General features: G+C 33.1%; 1 protein-coding gene across 5 annotated transcripts in view; it reads left to right on the forward strand.

The window, feature by feature from the left end:
* The window catches only part of CSMD3 (CUB and Sushi multiple domains 3), a 1,245,805-nt gene that overhangs the window by 947,378 nt on the left and 285,481 nt on the right, over positions 1-12,946 (forward strand). For all 5 annotated transcript variants that reach the window (XM_082720053.1, XM_082720054.1, XM_082720055.1 and 2 more), the window contains one exon: positions 6,554-6,745. In XM_082720053.1, coding sequence (XP_082576179.1) covers positions 6,554-6,745 — 192 coding nt within the window. The remainder of the gene's footprint in view (positions 1-6,553; positions 6,746-12,946) is intronic.

The raw sequence follows: 12,946 nt of genomic DNA on the forward strand, positions 1-12,946 counted from the left end.
AAAAGCCATTGAATAGCATGATCGGAAACTCAAGGGGGACAGCAATGCTGAATATATACATTTAGGAGGCATTAAGCTAAAAAGAGTATTTAAAACCATGGGGTCAGATGAAGTTATCCTAGAGGAAACTGTATGAAGGGAGAAGAACATTAAGCACTAATCCCTGGAGTGTTGTAGCCCTCAGTCATTAAGTTAAAAGATAGAAACAATCATTAGGTTAAACAGATAGAAATTTATGATACTATGAAAGGAATGGCAAATAAGCCAAAAAGAAAATTAGTCTGAAGACTGGGACACCAATAAAACAAGTGCTTGAAGAAGGAAGGAGTGAGCTATCAGTTGTGGCATATGTTGCAGAGAAGTTTCTGAAAAAAGAAGGCACAGAAGTTACCATTGGATCTGGCAGCTAAATTTGACCAGAGCAGTTCAGTGAATACATCAAATGCAAAGTTGATGATGAAATTGGAAAGAGTTATACAGACATCTCCCTCAAGAGAGATGCTTCATGTTTCCTGTTAAAGGAGAGAAATGGGGGAAATAATTGGAAGAGGATGGAGGTGTAATAAGAGTGTTGTTTGTTTATTTAAGATGGAATATATAAATTATGTCTGTATGCTATTGGGAATGGGCCACTGAGGAAAGAAGAACTGGTAATTCAGAAGAGATAAAAAAAAAAAAATGTTTAGGAATAAAGCCTTTGAGAGATAGTTTAATACCTGCAGCCCAAGAACTAGGGTTGAATTTATACAGAGCAAAACACCTTCTCTCTTCCAACCACAGAAGAAGCAGAGAATATAGGTGCAGACACCAGTGGGATGATAAATTTAGTGGTGCTAAAGTGAGGGTATCCCTGTGTTACTTATTCTACTCTCTCAGTGAACTGTAAGAGAAGAAATTGGGCAAAATATGAGAAGAAGAGAGAGAATAATAGAAAACAGTGGAGTGGAATGCTCTTAGTTTTGTAATTAAAAAATACCATCAGGCACATATACGGCTAAATTTACCATACATATAGCTAGATTGCATTTCTGATGTTAATAATATCATTTTTTATTGGAATCTCTTCTAAATTAACTGTTCTTCATGTTTAACTGCTTCTCTTTCTTAGATACACAGAGTTTATTTAGTTTGACACAATATATACCTGTGGATAAGACAGATACATTGATAGTTGTGCAACTGTTTTTAGTAAAACACTAATTAGATTTAAATTCAAATGTCAATATATAGTCCTTTGGATTGCTATATCAGAATGATAGGTAGATGCTCTTTCGATTTTAAAATGACACTTGAAGTTTAATAACATATTTTAGAAATTTCACTTTAAGTAATCATATCAATCAAGTTTAATAATGTAGTCTACATGTTAAGCATTTTTTTTATTTCAAAGACAATAACATTTTTATTTGAGAAATGTCCTTGGATACGTTTTCATGTCTACATTTCCACTTCAACTACTGTAAATAACTGTGTGATGTTGAGCAAGTTTCTTATCCCTTGTAAGCCTGAATTTTCTTACTGGAAAAATACTAACTACTAGAGAATTGTAGTACTTGGACTTTTTCCTCAATCAAATGAAAAACAGCTCATAATACAGGATTTGAAAGATAGTATCCAAAAATATTACATATTAACTATTCACATTGTTTAGTTATATACTTTTTCCCTGTGACTATTATCATTTCTATGGAATAGTCATCTAGTATAAAGAGAGGAATTTACAGTAGCCACTTAATGAATTAAATTCTAGAATAACCATTAATATAAATGGCCAGTCCTTTTGAGGGGAGAGAAACAAAGAAGGGCAGTTATCTTTTATTGTCAATTAATAAGGTTTGTAAGTTCAATCCAAGCTATATTTGGATACTATATAATATATATAAATAGCCTACTATGTGTCATTTCCAGAATGTTCCTTTCATGGTATCATTACAGGTGACACACCAGGTTAAGACCCTTTATCTTTGTTGGAATTTCTGTTTACATATATATGTTAGAAAAAAATCAGGAATGAATGACACACGTCAACCTAACAGAACAAATACAGATATTTATTCCATCAATTAAATTTGAAACAATTTTAAAAATGAAGAAAATAAATAGAAATCACTCATGTTAATACATTGGTGATAAGTGTATTATTTTCTGACATATGTATATTTAATTTGTTTAAAGGAGTTACTAAAGTACTTAATTACAAAACAGTCTTTATTACATAGAAATGTGCTGCATATTATTCCAGAATAGGAAAATAAACAGAATCAAAGATCTACTTAAAAATTTATTTAACAAAAAGAAAAAGCAAATAAGAATTATAAATTCTGACAATTTTATGTTCTACAAAAGTGAAAAATTAATATCAAATAAAAATTATCTATTTTTATATATGTGACTAATACCTTAAGCTCTAGAATTATAAAACTGCTAATTTAACTATCCTAATTACGTGAGATTACCTCTAATTCCCAAGGAGATATTGTATGGCTCCTTAAGTGGTTATTTATTTTCTTCAATGGTTATACCTTCTATTCAATACAGAAAACAAGAATGATTGATACTAAAATTATTAAAATTTTGCCCACAAACACAGAGTATACCCAGTATGGAGATCAAACTTTGAATAAATAAAGTAAATAAGACAACAGCATTCACACCAAATAATTGTTCTTGTACATATCTAACTAGTTGCTTTTAGAACTCAAGTAATTCCAAGCAAGGGGGAAAAAGAAATACACACACACACACACACATATATATATATATATCATCAGTCTTTCTTTAAGCCTCATCATTCTACTGTGCTTTAAAATATTAACCTAATTTGTTTATTAATTGAGAAAAAAAGGAACAGTATGTGTTCACCACCTCTCTTCAAGTTAAGCAGACCCAAAGGCAAAGCCATATTTTCAGAAACTATATGTTCATTATCATATCAAAGTCATCTTATTTTAACCACTTTTCACATTGAAAGTTGATCACATTTTTTATTTATGTCAATTCTTTCCCAACAAAACCATCTTAAAAATAAATCTCATATGTAGAACATCACTCCCCACTAATATATTGTAAAACAAATACATGTATCAGTTTCTTTTGGGTGAGAACCATCCCAGAGCAATTCAAGAAAACCTTAATGACTCAGTTTATTACAAAAATACTTCACAAGAAGATCTCTATCAATACTGGAAGAATCTGTGATGCACTGGAGATGCTCTGTAAGGGACACACAGGCATTACAGAACACATTCACTTTGATACTGGAACCAAGTCCCTGTCGCATTCCCTCTATATTCTCTAGTATGGATTTGTTATTAACAACTAAAAACAACTGTTTCAAAAAGAATTCCTATGAAGGTAAATTTAATATTTTTAGGATGATCCAAATTTATGACAGCTCTAGCTTTTATAGTTATCAATATGTAAATCTCTACCTTTCCCATAATTTCTTAGTGGGGTTTGTTATTTTATTTCATTATCTATTTTATTTTACTTTATTGAGGAGAAAAATTGCATCTCTGGAACAGTTGCAGGTACAAAAGGACAGTCTAGTATAACATTTAAGTATTTGGGTTCTAAGACAGATTTGGGTTCAGATCTTGCTTCTGTATTCTTTAGTTTTTGTAGTATTGTATAGTACTTAATCTCTCTAAACTTTAGTTTTCTCACCTCTACAATAAGAATAATAATGACACTTGTCTCATAAGGTTGTTAGGAATATTCAAGGAATTATATACATAAAGTCCCTGCCCGTAGTCATTGCTCAGAAACATTATTTTATCAGAAAAATGAAGCAAAACTCTTGTCTTTTTATAATACATATAAAGATACATAGCTTTTCCTTCATTTAAGTGATCGGTAAAATTATATTTGCTGTCCATATTTTGTAACTCTTAAAATTGTAACCCTTTAAAAATTAACTTTTTTAGTCTGCTGAAAAAGTAAACAAAATATATGTATATTACATATGCATATATGAATGGTCACTTTTTTGTTATTACTGCATTTTATTTTATTTTTAAAGATTTTATTTGAGAGATAGAGGGCATGCAGGTGCACATACATGATGTGGGAGAGGGTGTGGTGAGGGAAAGAATCTCAAGCAGAATTCGTGCTGAGCTCAGAGTCTACAGGGTGCTTGATCTCAGGACCCTGATATCATTACCTGAACCAAAACAAGATTTGGATACTCAACTGAATGAGCCACTTATGTGCCTTTATTATTATTATTATTATTATTATTTTTTTTTTTTACAGATTCTCTCTCTCTCTCTCTCTCTCTCTTTTTTTTTTTTTTTTTTAAAGTAGGCTCTATGTTGGGCATAGAGCCCAACACGGGGATTGAACTCATGACCCTGAGATCAGGACCTGAGCTGAGATCAGGAGTCACTTGATAACACTTAACAGAGTTATTACTTTTTATTCGGTGTCAGGTTTAATATCCCACCAATATCCTTTTTTTGTTCCTCAAGTTTTTTTACTTGATATGTTAATTTTGATTCCCACACAATATTAAGAGTCAGAACATTACAATACTGTGTGTAGGTCCCTGATTTCTTTATTGCATATGTGTATTAGATGAGCTACAACAAGTTTACTAGACAGATTAATAGATTGACATATTGAAGAACCTATCTATCCATCATCTATCTATCTAACTATCTATCATCTATCTATCTATCTATCTATCTATCTATCTATCATCATTTATCTGTTTCTACCTATGTACCCACTCAGGATGTTTATAGTAGAATTTCATTTTTGGTACCACCACTATGCAAAATAATTTGAAAGTCTGTCAATTCTATTTGTGTCTGCTTATTTCCTCTTTGTATTCCTAGAACCTAGCACGATACTTGGGATCTATTAAGTTATAAGTGAATGAATGAGTGACTATCAGTTATGTGTCTGTAATCCAGCAGTTTGTGTCATTAGTTTAATATGCAATTTAAAAAATAATTTATACAAGTGCTGCATCCTACATTTATGATTGTAGTTTAATAATGGTTTAAGTGGAAATTTTAATAGCTTCTTTGTCTTGATACTTAATTGCCATATGCTTTAGGATAAATCTACTTTATGGTAATTCAAAATTATATTTTGTTCCATTAACCTGAATAATTGGAGTTTCTATTGTTAAATGTGTCATATACTGGATATAGAAGAACAGTAGCCTCATACAGCTCTCCTTTTCTCTAATGATTTTTAAAATTCTTTTAGTTTTAAACACTTTTACATGCATCTAGTTGTAAGAAATAAAGAGACCTTGTATACTCTTCACCCAGTTTCCTGCAATGACAGCTTCTTGCATAAATATGACACAATATCCCAGCCAGAAAATTGACTTTGATACAATGTGTCACTTAAATTTTATGAATTTTACATATATCTGTGTGTTTATGTTTATTTAGTTCTATGTAGACTTGTATGACTACCACCACCATGATAAAGACACAGTACAGTTCATCACAAGCATCCCTTGTGCTATCTTTGCCTTCCGTCCCCTCCCCCACAACCTCTGGTGCCCACTAATCTGTTTTTCAACTTTCTAATTTTTGTCTCTTCAAGGATGTTACATAAATAAAGTCATATAGTATGCAACCATTTGATATTGTATTTTTTCACTCTTCATAATTCCTTTCAGATCCACTTAAGTTGTCATGTGTATTGTCATTCCTTTTTATTGCTGAGTAATATTCCTTGGTATGAATATACAGTTTAACTAATCACTTGTTGAAGGATATTTGGGTTGTTTCTACTTTTTATCTTCTATGAATAAATACGTATGTGATCCTAAGTCCTTACCTCTCTGGGATAAATGTACAAGAGTGTAATTACCGAGCTGTATGGTAAACTCATTAGTCTTACAAGAAACTACCATACTTCTTTTCAGAGTGGCTGTAGAATTTTATATTTCCAACAGCAATGCCTGAGTAATTTCATTTTCTCCAGAACCTTGCCAGCATTCAGTGATCTTATTAATTATTCTAGTTGATCTGATAGGTATATAGTAATATCTCATTGCTGTTTTAATTTGCATTTTCCTAATGGTTAATGATGTTAAACAAATATTTTCATGTACCATCCACTATCCTCTTCATTTAAATGTCTTTTGTCCATTTTTTAATTGAATGTTTTTTCTTCTTCCTCCCCCTGGACCACACTTGAGTTTTAAGAGTTCTTTATGTATTCTAGATACAAGTCCTTTATGGAATAAGATCTGTTGCAGAGAAAACTCTCCATGGCTTTCTTTTCATCCTCTGCACAGTCTTTCACAGAGCATCTAATAATTTTCAGGAAATCTATTATTGAGCTACTAAAATGTCATGTCTCTTCTTGAAACAAATTAGCACACAAATTAACAACAACAACAACAACAACAAAAACAATTAAAATTAGTTTTTTGTGTAGGGATTGAAAAATTGACTCAAACATTTTATAAGTTAAATTTCTAAAAGCACATAGATATGAGGAAGTTTCTAAACTGTAAGGTCTGGAACTTTGAAACTGATTTTGGTAGCATCAAAACTAAAGGTTTGTTTCTGTTTTTTGATAGGTTCTGTTGCCACTGCATGTCGTGACCCAGGAGTTCCCATGAATGGCACTCGAAATGGGGATGGACGAGAACCTGGGGACACTGTTGTTTTTCAATGTGACCCAGGCTATGAGCTTCAAGGAGAAGAAAGAATAACCTGCATTCAGGTAGAAAATCGATACTTCTGGCAGCCCAGCCCACCAGTCTGTATAGGTATGAATTAAAGAATAATTAACATTTCATGAATGTATAAAACAATGGATAAAATGGGTATTGATGTTATTAAGAACAATATTCTAGAATGGTTTTACATAGGGTCTAAGATTTCAGAAATCTATGAAACTTCAAAATAATGCACAAAATTTTAAATGATCATAATTTTTTCCTAAGGAAAGAGTCCAAAATTGCATTAGATTCTGAATGGTTTGAAGACCCTAACCAAAAAAAAAAAAAAAAAAAAAAAAAAAAGGCGTTATAGTGCTTGAAAAATCTAAATTCTCCCTTACCTACTATATAAATGTAGTTACCCACTGCTTTTAAAATTTAAAGAATAGATTCAGATTCTGAATTTAAAGTGGGCCAGTTCAGCACCTGGGTGGCTCAGTGGGTTAAGCATTTGCCTTCTGCTCAGGTTATGATCTCAGGGTCCTAGAATTGAGCCCCGCATTGGGCTCTCTGCTCAATGGAGCGACTTCCTACGCCCTCTCTCTCTGCCTGCTTCCCTGCCTACTTGTTGATCTTGCTCTCTCTGTCAAATAAATAAATAAATAAATAAATAAATAAATAAATAAATAAAATGGGCCAATTCATCTTGTGTCTCTAATAGCTATTTCTTTTTTTTTTTTTTTTAAGATTTTATTTACTTATTTGACAAACAGAGACCACAAGTAGGCAGAGAAGCAGGCAAAGAGAGAGGAAGGGAAGCAGGCTCCCGGCTGAGCAGAGAGCTCGATGTGGGGCTCCATCCCAGGACCCTGGGATTATGACTGAGCCAAAGGCAGAGGCTTTAACACACTGAGCCACCCAGATGCCCCTCTGATAGCTATTTCTTATAAGAAAGAAAACTTTATTGAAACTTAAGTTTGAGTTTAGTTTCAAAGCTTTGGCTCTACATTCAATTCATGAATACTAAAATATGTTTTTATTTTGATAATCTAAGGATTTACAGCAGCTTGGTTCATACTTCTATGTGCCTTTTGCCTCCATGGTCTGTTTTTGATTCTCCAAGTTGGACTCTAGAAAATTAAGATACATATTATATCTCTATTGGCATGAGAAAAGTTAGCACAAAACCTGCTGTATAATCTTTTAAACATTTTATTACTAAGTTTTTAAAATTAAAATTGTCTTATCTGAAACAATTTACCTCAAGTGCTTTAGAACTGTCATCATGAATTTATAATAGATTTTGACCAAAGTATGTTCTCTCTATTCAAAATCTCATTTCTTTATATATTCTCCTTACTGTACTGTAAGCAACTTGAGAGAAGATTCCAAATTCATTCATTCCTTGTTCATGATTATATTTCTTATAGTATTCAGCATATGCAAATCTAGCACATTTAGGAAACAAAACCTTATCTTTATTCACTTATATCATAAATTATTCACTTAAATCATAAGTGCATTTTCAGTAATCATTTCATAGTGGTTTTTGAGTCACATGGTTATAGGAAAAGTGTTTAGTACCTCCGTCAGAAGGGAACAAACTCAAGCACTCAATTTAGATTCTTTTTACCCCCATCTTGTAACTTCATATGCAAGAGTTGCAAGCTCAAATTCATTAGTCATTCAGTGTGTCCTAGGCATTGTTCTAAATATGGAGGTCTTAGCAGTAAAACACAACAGAGAAGTTCCCTGTTCTTGTGAACCTATTGATCTATTGATTAGTAAAGTGAAAGCTTAATATATATATATATTCACATCATATTTTCTGTCTTTTACATGTCGGCATTTTAAAAACACTTAATGCATAAAGCAAGCCACATCTAAAGGCTCAAACCAGCCAGGGAGTAATGAAGGTTTTAGACTTCTGTAGAAAATTAAACAGATAACAAGAAAAAAGCTTATTAAGGAAACTTAAAAAAAAAAAAAAAAAAGGCACAAAATAAGTGCATAGCTTGAACCAGTTCAAATTTAGCCATATTCCCATTTACTCTTCATTATTTCCATTTCACACGTACGTTGCTCTTCATGTACCACTGCAAGATTCTAGATCATCAATCATTGATTAATTTACATTTACTATAGGTACACTTACAAAAACAAGGACTAAAATACAGGTAAGAAACACATTTTCAAAGAAAGAGAATGAACTTTCCATTTGTTTGTTTTCTATCCATTTAACCTAGAAAACATCCAATTAAATTAAAATACCGCATTCCAAACAATTGGAATTTGACTCTCTTATAAGGAGAATCTTCATGTAAAGAAGAAATGATAGAATACTACAGACTTACTGTAGGAGTTTTTGATTTAGTGTAACTCTTCAAACTAGTTAAAGGGTGTTGTTTATCAGAATTACCAGAAGGCTATATAATGTCAAGTGTTACTATGTTTAGAATCCTAAAATATCCAACAGCTTTGTACTAAAATTCTAAGAAACACAAAAATACAAAACATAAAGGATGAAAGAGTTTTGTGATGGGCTATTATAAAATTCCATTTGTAGACAAGACTTTAGCTTGCAAGTACTAATTCTAGGGGAACAAATAGTGAAACACTAAATCTTTCTTAAATTGAGCAGGTTGTGAAAAGTTTTTTATGAATTACAGTGCTGTGTATTATTTTTTGGTAGGAAAAGATAGCTTGAGGAGAAGATACGCATTAGAGCTTCTCTGAAGAAGAAAATAACCTAAAAAAAAAAAAAGGTCTGAAAAATTGCTAAGACTGCACAAATCTTGACCTCTGAAACTGATAAGAAAGAACTCCATGATTGGAAATACTATGCCAAAGATTAAACCCTGCACTTTTTAGAAACTCCATAAGTCTATGTCTCAGACCCTGAAGTATAAAGCATTTTGGTTGCATATAGAAGTAGTTAGCCTTTAAGCAAGTACCAAATAGAAGGACAGCATCTTTAAGAGAGTTAATGGAATTCATTCCAACAAAACTGACAGTGTGAAGATTACTTTGACATTTCCAGAGGAAAAGTAATAGCACTAGATATAAAGGTAAATCATAAAGACATTAGTGTGGGTGGGCTGCAAAGTCGGTATATACAAACAAACCTAAATGGGGTTAAAAATTAAGATTGAGAAATAGTTATCAACAGTTTTGTGTGCAACTATCTCGTGAGAAACAACACTCAGAACAAACCATTTATGCCAGAATTCAATGGAACCTAACTAAAAATTTAATTCATAAATCCATTCAACTTAAGGAGAATCTTATTCTGGGTGCTTGATGATTAGATGCATAAAAATAGAAATATATTTTCCAAGTACTATTTAAAGTTTAGTATTTTTAAGGCAAAGAAAAATTTTATTTACTCAATGTTTGGAACACACAAATATCAGATAATACCTCTGCTTGTTTCAGTGGCTTTTGTGGATTTCCAAAATCAACTATAACAATGAACTATACTGGGAAAACTTTGGTAAATAACTTAAATAATGGAATCAAAAGAATTTTTAGATGATCTTATACCTGAATTATAGTATGATCATGGAAAATATCCAGAAAATAATTAAAATATATGTAATATATTTTCCTATATCTTTTAAAAATTTTCCTATATCTTTTGTGATAAAGAATATAAACATATAAACATATATATGGACATATGTGTGTGTATACATCTGACAATAAAAAAGTCCAGGGTGCCTGGGTGGCTCAGTGGGTTAAACGTCTGCCTATGTCTGATGTCATGATTTCAGGGTCCTAGGATCAATCCCATGTTGGGCTCCCTGCTCAGCTGGGGAGTCTGTTTCTCCCCTAGCCCCAGCTCATGCACTCTCTCTCACTCACTTTCTCTCTTTCAAATAAATAAAATAAAATCTTAAAAAAAAAAAAGGCCAATGTTCCCTATGAAAGATAAGGAAAATTGAAACAAATTTGCTCTCCTGGGCTCCCAAATTACACATAATGCAACTACTATAGTTTGAGGGGGCAAAAAAGCACACACAACATTTTGCTGTCATTCTGTCTTTCATACATATATACATACATATGTACATTTTCCATTATTACATATAATTTTGTAATTTTTTGTAAATTCACATGTAAGTTAATAAATTCTAAAGGCAAAATATGCTATTATTTTTATCAAAATACATAGGTACAAATTAGATTGTTCATTCATCCCATTTATTTTTACTATTTTCTTTTTTTTTTTTTAAGATTTTATTTATTTATTTGACAGATAGAGACCACAAGTAGGCAGAGAGGCAGGCAGAGAGAGAGGAGGGGGGAAGCAGGCTCCCCGCTGAGCAGAGAGCCCAACACGGGGCTCGATCTCAGGACCCTGAGATCATGACCTGACCCGAAGGCAGAGGCTTTAACCCACTGAGCCACCCAGGCGCCCCCTATTTTTACTATTTTCTTAATACAAGGAGCACTAGCAATTTCACAAACTTTTATGGAATGTGTAGTATGTGCTGAATCCCAGGTTTAAAACATCATACAAGACACAGTCTTGGGGCGCCTGGGTGGCTCAGTGGGTTAAAGCCTCTGCCTTCAGCTCAGGTCATGATCTCCGGGTCCTGGGATCCAGTCCCACATCGGGCTCTCTGCTCGGCGGGGAGCCTGCTTCCTCCTCTCTCTCTGCCTGCCTCTCTGCCTACTTGTGATCCCTGTCTGTCAAATAAATAAATAAAATCTTTAAAAACAAAACACACACACCGTCTTTAGCTTACAGATTAATGATGAATGCAGACACCTGAATGTAATATTTAAGTACGTATGGTGAGGAAATTGATGGAGATAGAGGTTGTTGTGCATATGAGAGAAAGTTGAAGAGAGCTGAATTAGAGGCCAGGTTGGGAACTTGCAGGAAAACTTTCTGGAGGCAGTGGCAAATCCTGAAACATTATAGAGTTCTATACATGCAGAGGAGAAAAAACATTTCAGCAGAAATGGATAGCATGGGCAACCACATAGATGTGCCAGGAACTAGAAGGAGTTTGATAGTATCTGAGCATAAATTATGTGTCTAGACTGGTGGTTGATACAATTGGGAAGGTTGCAAGGATCAGGTCATAAAAACTGATTTGGAGTTGGGGCATTATCATGCAGGCGATGTGAAACAACTGCACAATTATATGCATAAGCATAGTATGATTTATTGGGAGAAAGATGAATTAAAGGAAACCAGAGGTATGGGAAACAAGAAACCATTGCAATAATTCAGGAGACAGGTAAGAATCAGATCTAGAAATATGGTAGCGGGGAAGGAAAGAGGAATAGGTTGAAATATATCTATGAGGATCTGTAACTTAAGAGTCTTGATTGTGCTTCTTGATAGATTGATGAATGGATGAAGCAAAGAAAAGAATCTTAAGCCTCTAGCTTGGGAATATAGGTGGATGACAGCACTAATCAAACAGCTTAGAAATGCAAAAGAAGAAACAAATTTGAGTTGAGGTTTGGATATGTCAGATGCTCTGTGTTTGATGTGCCTGTATGTTATCAGGTAGAGATAGCTAGTGAGCATTTGGGTATATGGCTTAGAATTTGGGTATATGGTCAATATGGAAAAATGTAACAGAACAAATATCAGAGATGACTAGGAAAAGAACTCAGGAGAATACTACAATTATAAGATGAAGTAGAAGAAGACACAGATTGCAATAAAACTGAGGTCTGTACAAAGACACTAGAAGAAAATTAGAAGTGGAGTTCCAACAAGGAGAGTGAATTTAAGGTGAAAGTCAACCCTGAAGAAAGGCTGCAGATATGACGAGAAAAATAAAATGAATCAATACAAAAGGCATTCCAAGCTAGGCTAGGAAGTGATTGTGTTGGGGGCAAGGATGCTGAGGGAGATAGCAATGTTTGGAGAGGGAACAAGAAGTGCGAAGAACCTAATAAAGCATCTAGAGTCCATAAGGAACAAAAGGGCTATTGTGTCTCTGTAAATACAATTTAAAAGAAAAACAATTTTAAACCCAAAGATAAGTTTTCTCAGGATGAAGACTTAACTGCTTTTCTTGGAGATTTTTTTTTTTCCTGGTGATGAACTGCTTTGTTAATCATGTTAGTCTACCTATAAGTAAATACAGCACCCAGGTGAAGAAAGAGTCAATGAGATTAGACCTCCTTTTCAAAAGACATCATTGTAAAATAAAACAAAAACTGAAACAAAAAACCCCAACAAATCATAAATAAGGAGAAACTTCTATTTACAAAGAACTATTGCAGTTTCGGTATTGTCAGGGGAACCATTGTGATAGGGAGAACAGGGTGACCCTAAGA

Source organism: Mustela nivalis (genome assembly GCF_964662115.1).
Source record: "Mustela nivalis genome assembly, chromosome: 2".
In the NCBI taxonomy this organism is placed as follows: Eukaryota; Metazoa; Chordata; class Mammalia; order Carnivora; family Mustelidae; genus Mustela; species Mustela nivalis.